The 25846-nt window shown below is 40.9% G+C and overlaps 1 protein-coding gene across 5 annotated transcripts in view; it reads left to right on the forward strand.

The window, feature by feature from the left end:
- The first annotated feature begins 492 nt into the window (after positions 1-492).
- The window catches only part of arfip1 (ADP-ribosylation factor interacting protein 1 (arfaptin 1)), a 206456-nt gene continuing 181102 nt past the window's right edge, over positions 493-25846 (forward strand). For 4 of the 5 annotated variants that reach the window (XM_043699966.1, XM_043699976.1, XM_043699985.1 and 1 more), the window contains exon 1: positions 516-679. Coding sequence is in view for 1 of the 5 variants with exons in the window: in XM_043699957.1 (XP_043555892.1) it covers positions 17616-19280 (1665 nt within the window). In the remaining 4 variants the exon portion in view is untranslated. Of the gene's footprint in view, positions 680-17615; positions 20770-25846 lie in introns of those variants that run through there. The other variant, XM_043699957.1, reaches the window with a different exon arrangement.

The following is a 25846-nucleotide window of genomic DNA, read 5'->3' on the forward strand; positions in this document are numbered from 1 at the left end:
GTCCGCCCGGGCGGAGGGGCCAGTGTCCGCCCGGGGGGAGGGGCCAGTGTCCGCCCGGGCGGAGGGGCCAGTGTCCGCCCGGGGGGAGGGGCCAGTGTCCGCCCGGGGGGAGGGGCCAGTGTCCGCCCGGAGGGAGGGGCCAGTACACCAACTCGGCAATAACCTTTGTGTCGGTATTGAACCTCCATTGTGAAGTTCTCGAGGCGGTTGTAACATCAGACACGTCATTTACTGATGTCTCCTCCGTCCGGGCGGCCGCACGGGACCCGGTGTCTGGCCGTCGGTGGGGGAGCGTGACCCGGATGTCGGTGGTTTTAGGTGGGGCGAAGACCCGGATGTTGGTTGTCGTCGGGGCGGTGTATGACCCGGATGTTGGTGGTGGTTGGGTTGGGGCTGTGACCCGGATGTTGGTGGTGGTTGGGTTGGGGTGGGGGGTGTGACCCGGATGTTTGTGGTGGTTGTCCGCGGGGTGTGACCCGGATGTTGGTTGTCGTCGGGGCGGTGTATGACCCGGATGTTGGTGGTGGTTGTCCGCGGGGTGTGACCCGGATGTTGGTTGTCCGCGGGGTGTGAGACCCGGATGTTGTTGCTGCCTCTCCTGTTTCCGGCAGCGGTTTCAATGACCGCCGGGGGCCGGTCGGTGACATAAACGGTGGGAACAGCTGACGAACAGCAGGAGGTAAGAGCGGGGCCCGGATACTCCCCTTTACCGGGTGTCGGGCCGTCAGTGGTCAGCGTTGACCAGGGGCAGAGGAGTGAGCGGACCCCCGGGGCCCCGGAGGGGCAGGAGGTGTACCCCCGGGTCCGGGTTTAGGGCCTGGGCCGAGCTGTCAGGGAGCTGCCGCCTCGCTCCCCGCTCCTCGCTCCCCGCTCCCCGCCCGGGCCCTGCCGACGTGTCCAGGCTGCACTGAGCAGCAACTGTTGGCTCTCGGCCTGAGCACCGCCTCCGTGGAAGATAGTGTCCACGTGGCTAGAGTTTAATAAGAACCGCGTTAAAGTTCTTCTCAATGACTCCTCTGGACAATATGTAAGTTCGGTTATTGGCTCCTGTGGTGCACTTCGAGAACTTTCCCAAGTTGAAGGTTTTTATGTCAGTGTAACTCAACTTTTTCTTGTTGCATTCAGAGCTTGTGGCATTTACATTGCAGGGTCTTGCTGTGAACTCGCGGTTGAGGCCCTTAATGAGGGACAGAGCTGTTAGGTTTTCAAAAGTGTGCTCTTTCTTATTCAGGAAAAATCCAATTTATTGCTTAATTGATATTTTTACATTCCGGAGCATGGGTTTATCTGGGCTATGGATGCAGAACATGTATTTTATGTTTAGAAAGTAGCTTAAGTGACCATTGGCCCCTTGGAGGATAACACTGAACTAATGTGACACTGGCAAGTGACAGAAACTTTGATACAAAAGTCTTTGTGGAATAGGCCATTTAATAAGACTCAAGAATAGTGAAAAGCAGGTGGCAGCAGGAGAATTTAAAGCAGTCATGATCATAAAAGGAAACATATCTATGATCATAAGAGGCATAACAGCATTTAAGGTGAATCTGGACATACAGGAATGGGCAGGGAGCAGAGGGATACAGATTCTTGGAAAATAGGCAACGGGTTTAGGTAGAGGATCTGGATCGGCTCAGGCTTGGAGGGCCGAAGGGCCTGTACCTGTACTGTAATTTTCTTTTATTATACAAAGAAAACTTGCGTGATTAACTGCTAACAAGTGTCCTTGGTCTGAATAAAATATGCAGTTGTGAAGAAAGTGGGTGCATTGGTTGTAATCTTCAAAATTCTCTAGATTCTAGAATGTCCACAGCAGAGTGGAAAACTGCAAAGCTAACATCTCATCAAGAATGGAGGGAGACAGAAAACAGAACATTGTAGACCAGTTTGCTTAACATCTGTCATTGGGAAAATGCTAACGTTCATCATCGAGCAGGTAGTAGCTGAACATGGGGGAAACAAAATCATAATACAATCAAGCACAGTCAACATGGTTTTGAGAAAGGGAAACTGTATATGACAAATTTATTAATGTTTTTGAGGGAGATGAGAGCAGGTCTGATACAGGGGGTGTAGTGTATTTGGGTTTCCAAAATGCATTTGAAGTGCCACATAAAAGATTACTTCACTAGACGAAGTTCATGGTGTTGGAACGATCCATGATTAGAGGACTGACCGATTAACAGGTAATGAAGAATGAGGTTAAATGGGTAATGTGGCACCACAGGCGGTGACTGTGGTGTGTCATTGGGATCAGTGCTGTGGTCACAACTATTTATGATCATATTGATGGCTTGTTTGAAGGAAAGATTTTATTATCATCAGATTTTCTGCTAATGTGAGGTACAAAAGCAAATTGTGGGGAGGATACAAATGGTCAGTGAAAGGATGTAGATAAGAAAATGAATGGGCAAAAATTTGATAGACTGAGTATAGTGTGTGGATGTGAGGTTGTCCACTTTGGCAAGAGGAATTGAAAAGTGAAACACAATGCTGCAGTACAAAATCATCTAGATTTCATTGTACAATACACAAAGCCAGCATGCAGGTCATAGAGATGTACAGCACTTTACCACTTCCTTTGGCAGCTCATTCCATACATGCACCACCCTCTGCATGAAAACGTTGTCCCCTCGGTTCCTTTTAAATCTTTCCTCTCTTAGTATTGAAGGAAGTTGTGAAGGAAAGTGCAATGTTGGTTTTTATTGCAAAATGGGTGAGTATTAAAATAGCTGCAACTGGTTAACGCATTGGTGAGACCACCCCGAGAGTACTGTGCATGGATTTGATCATTAAATTTTCAGAAGGTACATACTTATGTTGGAATTATGTCAGAAGAACGTTCATTAGACTGATTTCTGAGACGAAAGTAATGCCTTATAAATAAAGGTTGGGTAGGTTGGGCCTATACTCATTGCAGTTTAGAAGAATGAGAAACTTACAAAAACAAAGTTCTGAGGATTCTTGACAGAGTAGATGCTAAGAAGGTGCCTCCTTAGGAGCGATGAGGAATCTAGAATTGGGGGCACAGTTTAAAAGAACAGAGCTGATGATGTCAGACAGATGAGAAATTTCTTGAATTGTTGATCTGTTGAGTTCTCTTCCATGAAAAGAAGTGGAGGCTCGTTCATTGTTAGCCTTGTCTCGCAAATATTCAGGGTTTTGATGTCCAAGGAGTTGAAAATGTAATGGAAAAGGCAGGAAAGTGAAGTTGATGCCACAATCAGATTGGCTTTTGACTGATTGAATGGTGGAGTGGTTTTGATGGGCTGCACGTTGTCCTACTTATGTAGAATTAGCTTGCTCTTTGTTTTTCCCATACATTTCTCTTTATCAGGAATGCTCAACTATCTCTTAGCATTCTACAGCGAGAGTAATGATCAGAAATCTGATACCGTACTTCATCAGCCAAGTTACTTAAGTTAGGATATGAAAATCGTTCTATTTTCTGTTTAAAGCATGGTGTATGTTAGGCTTTCCATAATTCGTTTTTGAATATTGTTTGTTCCATTGAGAAAGACACTATTCATCTTGTTCACACAACAGTACAAAAAAGCTTTGAACTTAGATCTTTCACTGTTTTTAAAATGAGAGAAAAAAATTTGTAGTAACTCACGGAAATGTCTCTGGCAATACCAGCAATTACTGCCTATTCATAATTGCTCGTGAGAATGCGATGAGCACCTGCAGTGCAAGTCAGTTACAGTTTTTTTGTAAAACTTTTTTGATTCAGTAGAGGCATTTCAGGCCTTTTGAGAAGGAGTGACGATTACGTTGCATTGCTGTGGGTCACTTGATTAATGAAGTATGCTCCCTTCTCTAAGGGACATCAGTGAACCATTGAAAAGGTTCGGAAAAGATTTACAATACTGTTGCGATTAGAGGATTTGAGCTATAGGGAGAGGCTGAATAGGCCGCGGCTTTTGTTCCTGGAACGTTGGGGGCTGTGGGGTGACCTTATAGAGGTTTATAAAATCATGAGGGGCATGGACAGTGTGAATAGCTAAAGTATTTTTCCCAGGATAGGGGTATCAAAAACTAGAGGGCATAGATGTAAGGTGAGAGAGGAAAGACTTAAAGGGACCTGACAGGTGGCTGTTTTCACGCAGAGGGTGGTGTGTGTATGGAATGAGCCGCCAGAGGACGTGGTGGAGGTGAGTATAATTTCAGCATTTAAAAGACATTTGGATTGGTCCATGACTAGGAAGGATTATGGCTGAAAATGTGTTGCTGGAAAAGCGTAGCAGGTCAGGCAGCATCCAAGGAGCAGGAGAATTCAGGCTCTTGCCCGAAATGTCGATTCTCCTGCTCCTTGGATGCTGCTTGACCTGCTACACTTTTGCAGCAACACATTTTCAGCTCTGATCTCCAGCTTCTGCAGTCCTCACTTTCTCCTAGGGAGGATTCTGCCAAATTTTGGCAAATGGGATGAGACCAGTTTAGGGTATCTGGTTGGCACAGCTGAATTGGACCAAAGGCTCTGTTTCCATGCTGTGTGATTCTGTTTCATTTGATCTTATCCTTAATGGTTATTTTTGTTAATTGATGTACTGCAGTTAACCAACTATTGGAGTGGAGGGTTATGCAAAAAAGTAGCACACATAATGGTTTTACTGCCCTGGTTTTCAGAAAACCCATGCAGAACCCCTTGATAGTTGTTCCATGACCTGTAGGACAGTTCATCTAAAACTGAAATTGCTGGAGAAACTCAGCAGATCTGGCCACGTCTGTGGAGAGAAAACAGTAAACATTTTCAGTCTGGTGATGACTGTTTAGATATCCAGTATCTGCAGTTCTTTGTTTTATTTTAGAGTTCATTTAAAATTTTACTTTTAACATATGTTTATACTGCATCTTACAGCTTTTGAGATGTTCCATGTTTCTTATGGAATTAGTGCTGTTCTGTAATTCATTGCCATTTTCTGACTTTGTAACTTACGATAATTTATCAGTTAAAATAATAGTAGCATTGGTAAATTTTGATAGATGATGATCAAGGCTCCTTGCAATGCTGTGCATTTGGGAAATCACCACCTTTATAACAGTTATTGACTCCTGATCGAATGGCTAGAGGTGTGAAACTTGGAGAGAGAGTGATTTGTTCCATTGTGGAATAAAACTGGTGTACGGTGGCCCAGTGGTTAGCACTGCTGCCTCACAGCGCCTGTAGACCCGGGTTCAATTCCCGACTCAGGCGACTGACTGTGTGGAGTTTGCACATTCTCCCCGTGTCTGCGTGGGTTTCCTCCGGGTGCTCCGGTTTCCTCCCACAGTCCAAAGATGTGCGGGTCAGGTGAATTGTCTATGCTAAATTGCCCGTAGTGTTAGGTTAAAGGGGTGGATGTAGGGGTATGGGTGGGTTGCGCTTCGGCGGGTCGGTGTGGACTTGTTGGGCCGAAGGGCCTGTTTCCACACTGTAAGTAATCTAATCTAATCTAATCTAATCTAAAACTGGTGTAATGTCAATACAATGCCAACAGATTTGTTGTTGTCTCTTTGAGTGGCTAGACATGCTATAAACTCACCTTACAGCTGATTTCAAGGCACATGTTTTAGCAAGTAATTGACTAGGTACTGTAATGACTGATTCTGATCAATTATTACACTCTGTTTGTGAGCTTAAAAATCAGACGAGTTGAGATTTTAGCTGATTTAAGAGTGTGAGCACTCTTTTCCTATGCTTTTGGACCAATGGCTTTGTCAGTTTCAGGTCTACTGTCAAGGATTTTTGCACATGTTTTTAAATTAGCGTTGTCTTTGCTGACAGATTTATTTTCTTTTAACAATAACTAATCTTTGGACACATCCTAGCAACAGTATCTAGGATCTACACACAATTGAGTAGTTCTGATGATAGAAATCTCAGTTTAACCTCCCTGTAATTTTACGATAAACAAGTGAGCATTTTATTAGCTCCTTTTCTAATGGGGCCTTCAGTAATCTCAAACTATTTAGGACTAAGTGGTTAGTTATTATAATGGCAGTGATCTTGTGTTGATGTAGCAATTGTGCCGTAATTGACATAGGTCACTGTCTTTATATCCTTATTATCCTTGAGACTTTACCTATGGTATATTTAGCATATTTACATTGAGGTTTTGAACTCAAACCCACACAGTACAAAGAAACCCATTGTTTATTGATCACAAACTTATTCAGACATTGTCTGTATGAATTTAATCTTGACCCAACATTTCAACCCTCAGACTTTTACTTTTTGATTGTTTCACATGATTCCTTCTTGACTGACAGTTTGTGATCTCTAAATGGCTTGTCTAATCTCTGCTATGCCTGTTTTGGCTTAATATTCTTTGCATCTGGATGTGGTTTGATTGCTGCTGTGGACCTAAATATTAAGACTGCGATATAGCTTGATTCTTTTCAGGCCTTTCTAGTACTCACTACCCTCTACCAGTGTTAACTTTCTCCCCATTTATGACCTTGATGCCTGTTATTGACTATTTCGTCTCTTCTCCATTTTTTGCCTTGATTAGTCTTTTATTCTGGCAGTGTTCCACATTTGAACTTCCGTTTTCCGAAGCCTATGGCTACACTTTGTCTCTGAGCAGTTTTCAAACAGGCACATTATTTTCTGTTAATTGACCTTGCATTCTGCTTTATGAGCAATAGAAGAAAGGAGCTTTGTGATTTTTGTTTTGTGAAGTTGAAAGTGATTCTCAATTTTCAAACAAGTATTCTTGCAAAACCAGTTTCTTGTTCCTTGCCTGATCATAGAAGGAAGATATTTGATTAAAATGAATTTACATGTTCATCTGGTCTTAGCTTAGGCATGAGAGAACATAAGATATTAGAGCAGATTTAGGCCGTTTGACCCATCAAGTCTGCTCCACCATGGCTGTGGTTTCTCAACCCCATTCTCCTGTCTTCTCCCAATAACCCTTGATCCCAATACTAATCAACAACCTATCTATGTCTTAAATACGCTCAATTGCTTGGCCTCTGTAGCCCTCTGTTGCGTGTGTTACACAAATTCACCATCCTCTCGCTGAAGAAATTATTCCTCATTTCAGTTCCCAAGGGTCGTCCCTTCACTGAGACTATGCCCTCTGGTCCTTGTCTCTCCTATGAGTGGAAACACCTTCTCCATTTCCAATCTGTCCAGGCCATTCAGTATTCTGTAAGTTTGATTCTTCCTCAGTGTTCTAAATTTCAAGAACAGACCAAGAATTCTCAACCACTCCTTGTATGATAAGCCCTCCATCCCCGACAACATTCTTGTGGACTCTCTCACCCCAATGCTCGTGCATCCTTCCTTAGATATGAGGCCCAAAACTGCTCTCAATAATTCAAATGTGATCTAACCAGAGTCTTATACAGCCTCTGCATTCTAGCCCTTTTTAAATGAATGCTAACATTGCATTTGTCTTTCTAATTGCCAACTGAACCTGCATTTAACCTTAAGAGAATCCTAAACTAGAACTCTTCAGATTTCTGAAGAGTTTCCTGTTTAGAAAATACTCTGTCTCTATTCTTCCTACCAAAGTGCTTAGCCTCATACTTTCCCACATTGTATTCCATTTGCCACTTCTTTGACCACTCTCCTAATCTATCCCAGTCTTTCTGCACCTTCCCCACTTCCTCAATACTACCTGTCCCTTTTAATACCATTCGCAAACTTAAAAACAATGCTCGAATAAGAAATTTTGTTTTAGAATTAGAATCCCTACAGTATGGAAACAGGCCCTTCTTCCCAACAAATCCACACCGACCCTCTGAACAGTAACCCACTCAGACCTATTCCCCTATCCTATATTTGCCCCTGAGTATGCACCTAACCTACACATTCCTGAACACTACGGGCAATTTAGCATGGCCAATTCACCTGACCTGCACATCTTTGGATTGTGGGAGGAAACTGGAGCACCCAGAGGAAACTCTCAGACACGGACAGAATATGCAAGCTCCATGCAGACAGCCGCCTGAGGCTGGAATTGAACTCAGGTCCCTAGGGCTGTGAGGCAGCAGTGCTAATCACTGAGCCACCATGCTAACAAAGATGGGGAGCATGAAAAGTTGGCAAAGTGCAGCAGGCTTCAGGATCTTGAGAGGAAGAACAAAAGAAACAGGACCTGAAGATGTCCATATGACCCCCTATAGAATGCTCTACCATTCAGTATGATCATGACTAATTTGCCTCAACTCCACTTTCCTGCTTGCTGCCCATATGCCTTGATTTCCTGAGGTCTTAGCTTTAAAAATGTTCAACAATGTAACATGCACAATTGTGCAGTCTGGATAATTAGAAAGATTCCCGACTGAGTGAAGAGGCAACTCCTCAACTCGGCCTTAAATGCTTAAATAACCCCTTATTTTGAAACTTTGTCCTTGTGCACTAGATTCCTCAGCCAGAGAAAATGACCTTTTGGAGGTGTCTGTCAAGTGCTGTAAGATTCACAACAACCAGAGCAAAATGCTGTGGATGCTGCGAATCTGAAACTAAAACCAAAAGCATTGGTGACACTCAGGCCTGGCAGCCACTGTGGAGAAAGAAACAGATAGTTAATAGTTCAAATCTAATATGACCTCTTCAGAACTGAAGGGGGCCAGCAAAATGAAGGGTTTACTGCAGGAAAAGGTGGAGAGGAGCAGATAGAAGAGGGTGACCGAGATTAGAAATTATAGATATCACAACCAAAAGACAAAGTCGTGGTGTAGAGGTGAGAATTCCAGAGCAGGCACTACTGGCAGAATCCAGGTCAGTTCTGCTGTAAACAAAACTCATAAGAACCAGACTCTGGTGGGAATGGAACGATGAAGGAAACAAAACGGAACATCGCGGTCATTGTCTATGTTGTTCAACTCAGTATTGAGTCCAAAAGAGTCTGTAAAGAGCCTAAATGTAAAATGAGGTGTTATTGCTCCAACTTGCGCAGCAGACCTGAGACAGTAATGGGACAACAAGAGTAAGATGATGCATTAAAATGACAAAGTGGTTGGAAGCTCATGGTTATTTCGAGGCTCTGCCCACCACACTGGGGAAAATCCTCAGGTGAGAAAAAGGAAAACATGTTGGAAAGACATCAGTGGAAGATTTGTAACAGATGTGGCAGAGACAAAAACTGGACAATAGGATGGAGTCCTTGCAGAAACTGGATGTAAGCAAGTATTGTTGAGGTCGATGTGCGATTCATTTAATTTATCACTGGAAATGTGGACAGAACTTGAGGAAAGGAAGATTGAAGATGATAGGGGGAAATTTGATGCAAAATTGATGAGTTTTCTTGCTCTGGCTGACTGCTTGCAACCACATTGATGACATCCATATACTGGAGAGGGAATTGTAGGTGGGAGCCTCATTGGGATTTTAGCAAGCAATGTTTCACAAATCTTACAGAGACTTATAAAATCCTAACAGGACTAGACAGGGTAGATGTAGGGAGGATGTTCCCCATGGTGGGTGTGTCCAGAACCAGGGGTCACAGTCTAAGGATTCGGGGTGGACCATTTAGGATGAAGATAAAGAGACATTTCTTCACCCAGAGAGTGTTGAGTCTGTGGAATTCATTACCACAGGAAGTAGTTGATGCCAACACATTGAATGAATTCAAGAGGTGCCTCAATATAGCCCTTGGGGTAAATGGGATCCAAGGTTATGGGAAGAAAGTAGGATTAGGCAATTGAGTTAGATGATCAGCCATGATTGTGATGAATGGCCGAGCAGGCTCAAAGGGCCGAATGGCTGCCTCCTGCTCCTATCTTCTAAGTTTCTATGAAACAATGAGTCTCCTGGGAAGCCCTGTCTGTGGATTTTAGGAAGAAGGTTGAAATGGGCTTCATGAGATTGGGAAAAAGTGAGGACTGCAGCTGCTGGAAATCAGAGTCGAGAGTATGGTGCTGGAAAAGCACAGCAGGTCAGGAAACATTCAAAGAGCAGGAGAATCAATGTTTCAGGCATAAGCCCTTCATCAGGACTGCTCCTTGGATGCTGCCTGACCTGCTGTGTGTTTCCAGCACTCCACTCTTGACTTTGAGATTGGGAAATGTGGGAAGTTGTGGAAGGAAGATCTTTGGAGGAGCTGAGGGCAGTAACAGTTCTGACTTCAATAACTCAATGTTCAGTGGTAGTGCCATGGGGGAGATGGGAAGGTGTATCTGAGAGTTGGCTCTCAAAGTAGAGTTCAGAATGTCAGATGATAACATTTTTGTCAGTAGTTTTGATAATAAAGTTAGAGTTAGACCTGAATGAATGGAGTGCAGCAAATTCAGAGGTAGACGGGTTATTGTGCGAGAGGAGTACAGAAATTTAGGCCAATGCCATGTTGACAGTTCTTCATGATAAGATCAAAAGTGGCTAAGAGACCAGAGGAAGAGGTCCAGATGGAAGGAGCATATTGGAGATGGGTGAAAGTGTCTGTTGAGCTGGAGAGCATTCTGCTTAAAGAAGGCCTTATGGAAAAAGAGTTCAGTTTTGCACTGGGCCTGAAATGTTTTGAGTTAGAGCATAAGGAAATAAAATCAAACCGGAGTCCTTTGCTGAGCCCAGATAATTTTAGGTCAGAATGGAAGATCAGAGGGTATTGTGAATACATGACGAGAGGTGGAATTAGAAGACGGGGTTGAGCTCTAAGGATACTGAATGGGAGGAAGGATCTGGAGTAGCATTGGTACCTGTACCATGTTAAGGAATGCAAGGTCCAACACCAGCTCCCAAAAGCATTCATAATAGGGATCCTCTTCTCACTTTGTACTTTTTAGTCTTAGCATTTACCAGATATTTTTGCAATGATCCCAGAAATAAATGCACCATTCCTCCCCTCTTCTGTCTCCTATGTTCAGCACCATCATTCCTTTCCAAAAGCATAGGTTTGACACTGGCACTGCTTCTAATCGCCTCTTCATTTAATTCACAGCATTTTGTGCACGCTTCATATACCCCTTAACCAGCTTTGACATTCGATACCCTAAACACATTTTCTAGGTCAAGAAACAGTTTATATTAATTTCACGCAACTTAAGTAGCTATATTTACTCATGATCCCTTTGAATTGGGAGAATAAAATGCAGTGGATATGAACATATTGCTGACCATCTCCTCTCCACAAGTGCAACCTGTACATCTCTTGCACCATTTAATCACTTGCCCATTCTGACTGTTCCTTCTGAAGCCTCTTTAAGCTTTGTTGAAGGCCAAGGAGAGTTTTTTTTAAATCACTCTGTTGAGAAAAGTTAGGGACACGACCACTGCACCTCAAGAGCTCTAAACAATTCTGTTAGTGCTGGACAGTAAACTGGCCTGAATATTGACTTTAATTAAACTTTAACTGTATTCTCCATTTCCTTTTTAGCTGACAGTATTTGTGGTATGAGATAGGGGTGTGCTGTTGGTATCTTGCATCAGGAGAAACAAATTGGTCTTGGGTTGTGAGCCTTTGCTGGACATGTGGGCTGCACAGTCATATTGACCTGCTTTTTTGTTCTTACTCAGACTTTGTTTTTGGAATCTGTTTGCTTTGCAGTTTTTCTACTTTAATTACTCTCTTTGTTATAGCTCCACACCATTTCACTTATTAATGCATTTTCTGTATTGTAGGTTTCTCATTATGTTTCCTGATTGTTTCATGAATATCACTTTACCAATTTAACTATCTCATGTTTCCCACTTAAATGCTTTGGTCATTCTATCTCTTGGTCTACCTGCAACTCTGTTTTTGGCCCTCCCCTTTCTGTTCATTTTAAAATTGTTTATTAATGTTATCTTCCAGTTTTGACAGTCTATACCTGAACCACCAATTTGTTTATATCTATGACTCTCCTAAACATTTTCTGACCTTGATTTTGTTTTGGATTTCCAACTGTAGTTTTCTTGCAATGTTTATGATTGCGAACAACCAATTCTTAGCATTGTGTTCCATGTTTGTCCGAGTGAAGGGAATTAGTGTGTGCAGTTTCCTCCTTCCTTTTAGAATTTTCATGTGAGATATTGCTTTTCAATTTTATTTTCCTTGTGGGAAGGACCCTGGGTAAGTCTTCATTCGTTCCAATTAGAATTTCATTCGCTTGGTTTAAGACAAGTTTCAGCTACTGATGGTTGAGAGTTCTGATCATTTAGGGCACATTTACATGAAAAATTGAGTTGGTGTAGTAATTTCTGCTTTGGACTAGTCCAAAATTAGCCTTTGAATCTACAGTCAAAGGCATAATTTGATATAAGCCTGGATTGATGTGCAGCAAAGCTCCTTGGCACAAGATTTTGTGATTGCTTTGATTTTCCATCATGTGGCATGTCAATTCAGTGTGATGTTAATCTTAGAGTACATAGCTTTCAAGATCCATTTGATCTCCTAGAGTTTGTACAGCTATAGTCAGATGTACAGCATAGGAACAGACCCTTCGGTCCAACTCGTCCATGCCGACCAGATATCCTAACCTAATCTAGTCCCATTTGCCAGCACCCGGCCCATATCCCTCTAAACCCTCCCTATTCATATACCCATCCAGATGCCTTTTCAATGTTGTAATTGTACCAGCCCCCACCATTCCCTCTGGCAGCTCATTCCATACACGTACCACCCTCTGCATGAAAACGTTACTCCATAGGTCCCTTTTAAATTTCCCCCCCTCACTCTAAACCTATGCCCTCTAGTTCTGGACTCACCCAAGGTAAAGGCCTTGTCTATTTACCCTATCCATGCCCCTCATTTTATAAATCTCTATAAAGGTGACCCCTCAGTCTCTGATGCTCAGGGAAAAAAGCCCCAGTCTATTTATTCGGCCTCCCCCTGTAGCTCTCATTCTCCAATCCTAGCAATATCCTTGTAAATCTTTTCTGAACCCTTTCAAGTTTCACAACATCCTTCTGATAGGTCACACTCGCAGTGGTTTGGAGTCTGTTTTTAGAATAAAGGCAATTTAAACATAACAGATGTCAGCTTTATTAGCTTAGTGTAAGAAGGCTATTGTCTGATGCAGTTTCTAGATTTTGGTCACCCATTAAAGAATAGTTTCAGGCCAAGGATGTACTCCGTGGTACAGGGATCCAATTCTTCTTGGAAACGCCTTTTGAATTAAATGTATTATACTCTATTAAAGTGTATTTGGTTATGTGACTTCCTTTTCTTTTGATATTGATACACACCTAATGAGTACTAATTCACTTGTTTTTTTTTGCCTGTTATTTTTGTGAGGAAGGTGAAAAGATGATTGTGTGATTTTAGCAGATAGAATAATAGTGATTGCAAAGAAAAGGCAGACAGAATTCTGGCAGCCTCTTAAATCTGCGGAAATGCAACAAGTTATGTATTTATAATGTGTTTCGTAGGTGCGTGATAACAGGACCAAGTTTCTGGTTGAGGTGAGAAACTGATCCAACTGTGATAGGGATTTTAGAATGTATTTTAATCTTGCCCTAAATTCTCCCATCCCCTCCTTGTCCTTCGGCAAGTTGACATAGACATTGACAATAGTAACTTGTGATTTCTTTGCAGTGGAAAGAAAGGACATCTATTCAAATTCTGAAAAATACTTTCTTGTATCTTGCACATTTGACATCTCTGATAAGTAATTTTTTTCTGTCAGCACTCAGTCTGCAAAGAGCAGGTTAAAATGCCGAAGGCGATGGTTAAAGTCAACACTTTGCACACAAGCAATATGCATGGTTTCAGTGGGAGGAGAAAGTATAAACCTGATCTCCTAATTAGCAACCCTATGAAAATTTCTATTCCACCTACATTGTTGCATCTTAACATCAGTGACCTGGTTAAAACTAAAAATCATACAGCACCAGGTTATAGTCCAATAGGTTTATTTGGAAGTACTAGCTTTCGGAGCTCTGTTCCTTCGTCAGGTACCAGATAGCTACCTGATGAAGGAGCAGCGCTCCGAAAGCTAGTACTTCCAAATAAACCTATTGGACTATAACCTGGTGTGTATGATTTTTAACTTTGTCCACCCCACTCCAACACCGGCACCTCCACATCATGGTTAAAACTACTGTTCATTTATCTTCTGCTTTTCTTTCCCCCAGAAAATAGCCCTCATTACACTGAGAATAGGTAAAGACAATGACTGCAGATGCTGGAAACCAGATTCTGGAGTAGAGTGGTGCTGGAAAAGTGGGATGAAGGTGAGAGGTCAGAGAGAAGGGTGGAGTGGATAGGTGGAAAGAAGATAGGCCGGTAGGACAGATCATGGGGACGGTGCTGAGCTGGAAGTTTGGAACTGGGTGGGGTGGGGGAAGGGGAAATGAGGAAACTGTTGAAGTCCACATTGACCAATAGAACAAAGAAACAGCATGTTGCACTTGATTGAGTTTATAATTTTAGGCTAGAAATCAAAGAATGTATAGGACTGTCCTGTGAATTTCCTTAACAGCATCACTAATGACATGAATTACACCCATCTTAGATAACCATTAGATGTACATATTGCCAAGAGCAAGAGATTATGGTTAGTAATTGTAGTTGCTGGCAATGAGGCAACACTCCAAGGCACGTTGAGGAGTTGTAGCTTTAATTCTTTAATCTTTTCTGTAATAAAATGTTTGGATTTGTTGGAACTTCATAACTTCTGCTTTGGTAACTGGAAACAGATAATATTTTCTAAAATTAGAGTTTTACAATATAATTATGAAATCTCGAAGCAGTTTTTCCACAAGATATTAGGAATCTGGAATTGTCTTCTCTAGAAGGCTGAGTGTGGCACAAATAGAAATTTTCAAGATTGTGGCTGATGGATTATTGTTAGTATTGTTAGATATGGGAGTTGAGGGGCGTACCAGCCATGATCTAACTGAATAATGGCACAGACTCTGGTGTACATGGCAAACAACGTCTAGTATGTTTAATCTGCATGTGAGGTACAAGTTCAGTCTATGTTCCTATTAGGTAGTGTGGAGGAAGTGGCGGCTCAAGTTTTTCAGTTCAGCCAAAATATCTTTCGTTCTCTTTATTGTAATTGAAAAGAGATTTCCAAAAGCATAAACCAAGAAGCAGCAAGAATTGGAAGTACAAAAGTGGAACGTAGGAAAGCAAATAAAGCACCAAGTGCAGTTGCTAATGGGAATCAATTTTGCAATCAATGGGAAGCTTGGCCATAGCTTGGCTGACTAAAATACTGCCAGATGTGTGAAAGAAATATTAAGTAGTGCTTTTCACAGAGTATTGTTCCAGAGAATGAACAGGATTTGATTCAGATATGAAAAGAACAGAAACTTGATCTTTTTTTCCCAAACAGGAGTATAAACTTAACTCTTGTGGGGTGTACAAAAGAATTGGAGGAAAAAAACCTTTGGAATGAAATGGAGTTGAATTTCCTCAACACCATCACTAATGACATGAGTTACACCCACCTCAGATAACCATAAATGCAAAGCACAAACTGCTGAACAATGCAGTCCCAGAACTGATGTTAGAAAGAATGAAATTAATTATCGAGCTCAGCAAGTAAACAGGCTGTTTATTTTAGAAATGCAAATTGAACCTGAAATTAGTCAATGAATTCTTAATTTGACAAGAAGAACTGTTGCTTCTTTTGAGATTTTGGTGGGGTCTGCTTTTTCATTCTCATCAATTGTTGTATTTGGTGATGTAGTCATGTAGTAACAATACCTTTTATATTTGAGTTGACGGATGGACATTTGGATTCTCAGCAGCATTAGAATAATTCATCAATATCCTTAATTATTAATGATTCCCCATTAAACCTAAAACCATGGCTTTCTAAGAAAAGCATTAATTTCCTAGGAATAATAGTATTTAAATTACTAAGTGAAAACAGGAGAAAGTTAGCAACAGACGTTTCTTCAAATTAATTGCCACACACTTCTGCACAAACCCCATCACTTCTAAATAGTCTGTGAAGGTCACAGCTGACGTGTTTCCATTGCATCTGCACATATTACCTAGTTAGTTATAACCTATTTAGTGCATCTTGAATCTCCAATCTTAGGCTTAAATGTAGTAATTGATGCAGCATTCATTACTTTAGCATACTGTACATATGTTTTTCCACATATAGCAGTTCTTGAATATACAAACTAGAAATTCCAAATATATTTGCAAGGAATTCATTAATCAGTGATTTAAAGTTTTCTTAGTTCCCAGTTAGCAGTGTTGACAGGATTAAAACTGATTGCTGTCTTTTGCAACCTTTCACCACCCTCCCTTGGGGCAACCTATTTCTCCATCCATCCACCTTCCACCTCTCCTTTCGTAAGCATTCGGATTTCATTTAACCTAATCGTTCTGCATCAAAGGAAACCAAGTATGACAGTTTACTTCGAGAGGGATAGACAGAGGAGTTATGTTAACTTAGTATAGAACTTTGGTTAGCCAATGGTTTGAAAACTGTTGGAGTTCTAGTTGCCATATTGTGAGATACTGAAGAGTGTGCAAAAAGTAATTAACAAGAGTGATATCAGAACTGTGAAGCTGCATTTCTTTGACCTCTCTGTCTCCATTTCAGGAAATTAACCATCCACTGCTATCTGCTACAAAGCCACTGACTCCTATAGCTCCCTTAACTACAGCTCTTCACACTCCATGTCTTGCAAGGACTCCATCCCATTCTCACAGTTCCTTTGCTTAGGTCACATCTGTTTGGATGATGCCATTTTCCAAAACAGCGCTGCTGACATGGCTTGATTCTTCTATGACCATGGTTTCCCAGCCATTGTGGGTGACGTGGCCCTTAACCACATCCAAGCTATTTTCTATGCTTCTACCCTTGGCCCTTCCCATTGCTCTCACCAGTGGGATTGGGTCCCCCTTGTCCTCACTTTTCATCCCACCAACCTCCACATTCAAAGGATCATTCTCCTCCATTTCAGACAGCTCCAGCAGAACACAGCCACCAAACACTTCCCATCACTTCCCCCATCTGCATTTTGCAGGTATCATTCCCTTGGTGCCCTCTAGTCCATTCCACAACCACCAACACCAACCCCCTCTCCATAATGCCTTCCCATGTAACTGCAGAAGGTGCAACATCTGCCCCTTCACCTCTTCTCTATTCACCATCCAAGGGTCTAAACAGTCTTTCCGGGTGAAGCGGCATTTCACCATTACCTCCTTCAATCTTGTATATTATATTCACTGCACTCAATGTAGCCTACCCAACATTGGAGAAATCAAACGCAGATTGGGTGACCATTTTGCGGAACACCTCTGGTCTGCGCGCAAGCAGAGCCCCAACCTTCCTGGTAGCTGGTCATTTTAAGAGTGTCCACTTGTAAGCCCACATGTCTGTCCTCTGCATGCTGCAGTGTTCCAGTGAATCACCTCACAAACTGGAGGAACAACATCTCCTTTTCAAACTAGGCACTTTACAACCTTCTGGACTCAATATTGAGTTCAACGCCTTTAACCCCTTACCCGGCAAAGACGAGTTAACTTGTCTTCACCCAATTTGTCTTTTTCAGAGTGCGACGAGTAAACTCGTCCAAAACATATAATTTCAAAAACAGCCACAGACGAGTTTATACGTCAATTCTCGGCATTTCTGGGCCCTTCTCAGCTAGAAACGAGTATACTTGGTGACTCATACGTCTGGTAGCTGTGTCTCTTCCACCTCAGGCATTACAAGAAGCGTCGACGCACCACTTTTGGACACACACTGTCATTCGGTTTTTTCTGTTTTGTTTTACAAATTACGCCCAGATGTCGAGCTCAGAAGATGACAATGATTATGAACCTTCTATTAGAAGCTTGGATACATCAGATGAGAGTGCAAGCTCGTCTGATAATGGCTATTCTCTCTCAAGTGAGGAGGAGGAGGAGGAGGATGGACGAATTTGGTGTCGACATGTGGTGTCGGAAGAATGCATGCTTCCTCCACCACCACGCTTCCCATTCACTGGAAATCCTGGAATATCAATTGATCAAGACACAGCTGATATGACTCCTTTGGATTTTTTTAGTCTTTTATGTGACAACAGAATTATTGATCGAGTTGTGGATGAAACTAATCGCTTTGCTGAACAAATTGGAGAAAGAGATTGTATGTGGCGCCCTGTAACAAAGGCAGAAATTTGTGTGTTTTTCGCCTTGAAAATGCTTGGGGGTATTGTGAAAATGCCAGATCAAGAAATGAACTGGTCGAAAGATGAACTACTTGAAAGACCAATTTTTCGGAAGCTGATCAGTTTGAAACGCCATAATAAGATAAAACAGTATCTTCATTTTGTGAATAATGAAACTTTTGATGCAGAAACACATCCCAACCCAAAATTGTATAAAGTTTATGATGTGTTTATGATGTTTAGTGAGAACTTTATGAAATGTTATACCCCTAACCAAGATTTATCTATAGACAAAAGCCTTATGCTGTTCAAGGGAAGGTTAGGATGGGTGCAGCACATACCTCTAAAAAGGAGGAGGTTTGGAGTGCAGTATTTTTTTTTGTGTGAAGCAAAGACTGGATATGTGTATAGAGTAATCATTTATGTTGGCAAAGGAACACAGTTTGACTCAGAATATAGTGAATATCCCATGAGTTCTCGTGTTGTGTTGTCTCTGATGAAGCCTTTACTTGGTAAAGGTTATTGTGTTACTGTGGATAACTTTTACACTAGTCCGCAATTAGCTGATACTCTGGTTAGTCACTACACTGATATTTATGGAACTCTCCATTTGAATAGAAAGGAAGTGCCTGACCAGCTGAAAAGGGCAAAATTGAAAAAAGGGGAAGTTGCAGCATTTCAGAGAGGTAAGGTAATGATTCTTCGTTGGAAGGACAAGAAGGACGTTACAATGCTTTCAACCATTCACAACCCCATTATGAAGGATGTTGAGACAAGACAAGGGCCTGTGAAGACACCAACAGTTGTATATGATTACAATTTTACAATGGGTGGAGTTGACAAGGTGGACCAACAACTAGTAGATTATCCCATCACAAGGAAATGGGGTAAGAAATATTACAAGAAAGTCTTCTTCCATTTGATGGATCTTGCGGTATGGAATTCTTACATCTTGTACAGTGTAGCAGTCACTGAGGCAGGAAAAAAAGCCCTCACACACCTGAAATTTCGTATGCAGATTATACGAGATATCATCGCAAAATATGGGGCAGATTTACAAACTACTAAAGTAGTAGGGAGACCTTCGACTTCACCAGGATGTTCGCGTTTTACACCAGGACATTTTCCAATGGAAGTCCCAGCAACAGAAAAGAAGACAAATCCAACAAGAAAATGTGCAGTGTGTTGTCTGAAACGTGACCATAGAGGGAAACCAGTCAGGAAGGAGTCACGATATATGTGTAGACTCTGTAATGTACCTTTATGTGTAGTACCATGCTTTGAAAAATACCATACCAAATAATCATTCATAAAATGCCAGAGAAAGTAAAATGTATGGGAAGATGAGGTAAAATGAAAGATAAAATAAGTACAATATTTTATTTACATTTACTTTTGGTTATGAAAATTGAAAAAAAAATTTTTTGAGAAGACATGCTTAAAAAAAGTAAAATAAATGTGTAATTCCCCTTTACTTTAGGTGATAAAGTTGGGAAAAAAAGCAACAAATTAAAAATAAATTTAAATATATGGGAAGACTAGTTATCTCGTTTTTGCCGAAAATGGTATCTTCAAATTAAAATTTCAAGTAAAATATTGGAAATAGATAAAAACAAAAGTTATTTCCATAATCAGCATTAAAAATACTATAAAAAATATTTAAAAATTCGTCTGAAAATGAAACGTTTTCTCCAAATAAAACTCGCCGGGGAAGGGGTTAAATTGTGAGCCAAAACCCATTTCTTTTAGTTTATCCTGTCCTCCACTCCCCCCATTCCACTTAAGTTCTTTCAACTCTGGAGACACACCATTGTTCTGTCATTCTCACATTCTGATCACCTAACCCGAACTGTCAACAGCTTTTTTCCATCAACATCCTGCACCCTCTGCCCCCACCTCTATCCCGCTCAAACTGTAGCATAAATGCTGTCCCTTCCACACTTCACTTCACTTCACTTCCGCTGTGATGAAAAGCCATTTAGACTTGAAAGGTTAGCTTGCTGTCTGTCCATGGGTGCTGTATTTCCAGCAATTGTCGTTTTCTGTTGGGTAAAGATTGGGCAGGCTTTATCGCTTTTTCTCTTGAAAGGAGATTCTTGATGGGCTATTTGAATGACTTTTTTTTTAATATTATGAAAGTATTCAATAGACATAGAAGACCATTTTCCAGTTGTGGGAAGAACAAAATTGGAGGCTGTAGATAAAAGGTAATTATTAAGGAACTAAATGGAGAATTCAGAAGAAGCTCTTGGGGAGTGATGAGAATATGGACCTTGCCGCCACAGGGTGTAATTGAGGTGACTAATGTGAATGCATCTAAGGGGGATCTTAGGTAAGTATATGAGGGAGAAAGGAATCAGGCTTATGCTGATGAAATTGGATGAGAAAGCATGAGAAGAAGCTTGAGTAAAATAGAAATGGACTGTTTGGGTCCAGTTAGCTGTTTCCGTGCTGTATGTTCCAAGTAATTCAATGCCATATGCATGGACCCAAATAAAGGGGAAGGATAATTAAATTCAATATTGAGGACTAATAGATTTCAGGACTGTGACTTTTGAGAACAAGGGTCAAAGTGAGCCACATAAAATGGATGACCTTGTCCTCCCGTTCCAGTAGCCCCATATCAGTCAAAACAAGCACTCAGACACACTATGGCTCTACCTTCTTTACCTTTATTCCGAGCCATGGAGAGAAAGCGATCGCCCATGTACACAAAGACGAGTTCTCAGTCTTCTCTCAAACAGCAGATTCTTAAGGAATTATATAGTCCTCTCCAGGAAGCAGCATCCAAACAAGGCAACATCTATATTGATTTGGAGATGCCAGTATTGGACTGGGGTGTACAAAGTTAAAAATCTCGCATTGTCAGGTTATAGTCCAACAGGTTTAATTGGAAGCACACTAGCTTCATCAGGAGCAGCGCTCCGAAAGCTAGTGTGCTTCCAATTAAACCTGTTAGACTATAACCTGATGTTGTGTGATTTTTAACTCTATATTGATTGGGTGACTGTTACAATCAGCGAGCATCAACAGTAAATATTAAGCCATCTGGCATTGCACAATGTCACCTCATTAACTGGCATTACACAATAGATGTTCTTCACCTCGTTAAACCACTACCCTTGCCTCCAGCACCTCATTGTTTTCTGCAAGTTCTTATCTGGTCAAAGTCATGCTAGCCGAGCCTTTGTCCTGCAACCTTTAACTTAATTCTTTCCCTGACTACTCATACCTTATACACATTCTCCTTCCCTCCTTTTATCATTTCATGATAACCACCTAGATGACGCTACCATTTTTTTCATAAAATTTTACTGCCAATACTTAAGCAAGTTATTGACACACAGCATACAGTGATTATATCAACAAAAATTATTAGTCCATGCAGTAGATAGAATCTGCAGAATCCTCCTACATGGAAAAAAAATTTCACCAGTAAAGTTCTTAAATCCATGGTCCTTAGTGACCACTCCACCCCCTCCAGGTTGAGTGGAAATGAGCCAGTTCTCCAAAATCTCCTTCAGTAAAGTCCAACCTGAAAACAAAATCCAGTCTGCCCTTCCTATCACTGCATGGAGAAATCTGCATTCTTGGATAAGGGCAGTTAAATACTTAAAGCTGATGAGACTTCCATCCTTGCGGAGATGCTTCAGATGGAGGATACCAGCGCATCGGAGTGTGCAGTACAGCAGCAGGCTTGGTGAACGCTGCATTCTACGCTGTGTCTGCTCCTGCCCTGCTGTTAAATCTAACAAAGCCAACTGGCCTTGTGATGTTAGCTTGATCAGTGAACCTTCATATCCCTCAAGTGATCGAAAAACAAGGTAAAGCTCACGTGGTTTAATGTCCACAGGAAGGTCACTGACAAACAGCATACAGACCTCTTCACTGTTGTTAGCTTCTTGACTTTTCATGCTCATAACTGGGTACCTGATTGGATCCGTTGGATCAGCTTGTGGTCCAAAGGCATGCTTTACCTGTGAATGGAGAAACTCGAGAGATGATGTTAGCTGCTGAAAGTATCTCAGCATTTCCTCTCTCTTGTTCCTTCCTTGTCAAGGTGGGTATCAGGACGAAGACTGTCCCATATTTAACTACACTAAACTGTGGCTGCCTAATCCAACATTCTTTGAATTATTGAGTCTGTTACTCTGTTCACTACTTATGACATTATCAAGTTTTATACAATCTAAATTGTATTGCTTAAACAAATCAGTCAATTATAAACAACAATCAGTGGTCCTAAAATCAAACCTTCGGGGGACCTCATTCAGGTTATTCAAAAATTATTTTCTTTAACAAATTAATACTTGGCTAATGTGAAAGCTGTTAGGAAAAGGATTTCAAACATCTGGAACAGGGAGAAAACAACAAAATGTTTCCTGTGGCTCAGCCATTGAAGGGGTAGTTTCAGTTCACATTTAAATCTCAAATATTTATGGGAAACAAATGCAGAATATATTAAAATATGTTCTCCAAATGAATCTTCCCAAATGAAACAGTTGGAATTAGAGTGGCAACTTTGGGAGAGATCACCCTTCTTTGAGTTTACAGTATGAAGGGGGCCAATGAAGTCTTAACAAAAATTAACAGAATTTAAGCAGCTCAGCCTCCAGTTCTGATATTCTCTAAAATCCTAACAAAACATCAAACTCAAAATGCACTCTGCTGTTTTTTTTTAATGCAGAGTGTTCACAAAAAGGAAAAATATTTTAATACAATACTCTCATCTTGCTAAAGCTTGACGACTGACACAGTTGTGTTTTGAAGCAGGCGTTGTAGAATTTCAGGCACATCGGAGCTCAAGGTCCTCAATCAATTTGTTTTAAGGTTACATGTTTGATAATTTTGAAAAGGATATAGTGTTGTATAATATGAATGTAAAAACCAAATCTGCCCTATTACATAGCCCACAAAACACATTGAATTGAGATCCTGATTCAGACAAGGCAAACCAGTCACTTAAAAGGATTTTCTGAACCAGTATTTTAACAAACAAAGATATTTAAATATCAAACCCTCTCAGCATGGCACAATTTACATTGAAACTCTTCACCCTCCCCCGACCCAAGTATTAGTACAACCTTAATTTCAGCGTTTCTCTTTCTTTCACATCCTCTCGATGAAGTTACACTTATAAAAAGAGAAAACCCTTTGCAGCGGACCACATGGCGCCGCAGTCCATGCCACTCCCTCTCCTAGAAGAAAGACTCACCGAGTCGAGCCTACAGCCTAGAAGTTGAGACTCCCACAACGAAAACCCAGACAAAGCTTCCCCGGCAGGTAATGCATTTCACTGTCGGGGTCTGGGCGGACCAGGTCCACTTCCTCACCCTTTTCCCAGTGACACCATGTGGTCCTAAAAGTACTTTTAATGGGAGCTGTGGGGGAGAAAGGCGATAACTTTAGGAGGTACCAAATTTTGTTCAGATATCTTTGTTTGACATTCCTGATTTCTAACTTTATTTTATGCTCCAGAGCCTCAAACTTCGTGTCTGTGGTACTCGAAGCTCCATTTCTTCAGGGGACTTTAACCCCCTTTTACCTAGGGGACTCCAACACGCAGAAATATCCAGAGGGGCGCCAAGTTTAAAATCTTACCTTGTGGGCCCGTCCGTCTCGAGATACTGGTGTTCTGGGCTTCGCAGACACTGTCAGATTGTAACTATTTGTTTGGACTCCTGCCTGACCTGCCTTTATTGTCGTCCCGTTTCCTTATCTCCGCATCAATCGAAGCAAACACTCAGACACAGAATGACTACCTTTATTCACCTTTATTCTGAGCCCTCTTAGACAAATTCTCAATCACTATTGGAAAGGAAAAGTTCTGAAAATGTTGATTATGGTGCCATTTTTTGTCTATTTTTATGTCATAGGTTGAAATAACCTCTGTAGGTATTATCAATTTTTTTTTCCTTTCCTTTCCAGGCTCAGGCAGCTATTGATGAAAGTACAGACAGATGCAATTATTTGAAATCAAACATTAGCTCATGCCTCCTAATAGTAACCACAGGTTGGAGGTGTGCAATTTCCTAATTTGTGCTCTGACGCGTTTTTGGAATGCAGAAGCAGAAAATTTGTTTTTAGATGATTAAGGAAAGTAAATGCAGGAATCGGTTGCTAATGGGGAAAGCAGTGGGAAAAATACCAATGACTGCAAAAGGGCCTGTGATGAGGACAAAGAAGTGGGTTGACCGTCACAACATACATGAATTTTCATGTAGGAATAAAGCCAGCTGCTCATTGTCATCTGTCTTACACAGTGTTGATTCTTTGTGTTGCAACACAGACATGCAGTCTCCTGAGAGATGTAAAAATAACCAGATAGAAGTGTCAGGCAATTCAGAAAAAATATCTGGCAAACTACTCTTAAGATACTTTATGAGGATTAAACTAACAAGGAATGGATGTGTACTGGATAAGCCATAACCTGTTCCCAGCCTGTTCTCCAAGAGAAGAATGACTGCCTGATATTGTTGCGGGATCAAAATATAAATTGGACTTGATCAAAGACCTACGATGACAAAATAAAATGTTTTATTTTATAATGAATTATCTCAGAAATAAGTCCTAATGCAATCACCAATGCTAATAGTGGACACATTTGAGTACTTGATTATCCAGCATAATGACCAGTGAATACATGTTTAATAACTGAAACAGCAAATTCAACAGACCTGGACGTCAATTGTTAAGTGAACATCGCAACTTAATTTATTTGGTATCTCAGTGCTGCTTGTTATACATTAGCTTTTTGTAATTTTCTGTTGAATTTTTTTTCCCAAAAGTTGCATAATTCAGCCTGCTTAGACATGGTACACAATGTCTTCCTATATCCTCTGAAAGTAAGAATTTAAAATTACATTTACTTGATAAAATAGTTCATAATTTAATTTCAAGTGGAATTAAAAACCGATGAACAATTATGCTGGGGAATCTGTGCTTTGCATGCAGTAATGTCAAATTAAAATCGAGCAAATGACTCTCAATAATACATAAAATGCTTATTTATTTAATGTATCTAGTGTTTCCGTATAATTGTAACTAAATTGCTTTTCTGATTCATCTGCTTTTTTGGTTCATGTATAATGGTCTTTTTAAATAAAAAAGTTATTAATTCGTCTGTTTAGACATGTTATGACAATTTCAAGGCCAGTGGGACTTGAAACTGGTCTTCTGAACCAGAGATAGGGACACTACTATTACTCCATAAGACCCCTTTATCAATAGTCTATATTGACCTAATGAGTTTCAAATCCTGAATACTTAATTCCGCTCATGAGGCTGTAGGCACAAAATCGCAGAAAGATGAAAGCTTTCCGTTTACACTAACAGGTCACAAAGTAGCGAGCAAACAGTTGTTTCTGCCAGAAATAGATAGAACACTTAATATGCGAAAGGGAGAACTTGAGAATTAAGTAAATTAATGCAAATAAGTAATGACTTAAGGAGCTCTGGTAGTACGATGTTAGTCTCCCAATCTCTGTGCCAGAGTTTAGGCTGAATCTGTTGCTTTCCTTTTTTTTAAAAAAAGACTTTTACTTTCTAAACGGGCATAAACGATTGCCCATTTTAAGGATGGGCATTCATAGTGATGGGGAGTGTACCATGTTGGCCTTGACTGTAGTTTCTTGATACTAGTAATGAGCTAGTTTAGACAATGTTGGACTATATCATACAGATATTCCTTTGTCTTTCACCATTTGCTTCAATTATCCTCAGTCAGTGATAGTTATATTTATGTGTAGTGTTAAGAGTTCTCCTGTGTAGAAATTGAATTGCTAATTTAAACAAATAGCTAAACATGTGGTCCATTCCTCCAACACCAAGACCAGCAGCCTCCATTGTGCATAGCTTGGCATTATCTTC

This window comes from Chiloscyllium plagiosum, chromosome 1, assembly GCF_004010195.1.
Source record: "Chiloscyllium plagiosum isolate BGI_BamShark_2017 chromosome 1, ASM401019v2, whole genome shotgun sequence".
Taxonomy (NCBI): domain Eukaryota; kingdom Metazoa; phylum Chordata; class Chondrichthyes; order Orectolobiformes; family Hemiscylliidae; genus Chiloscyllium; species Chiloscyllium plagiosum.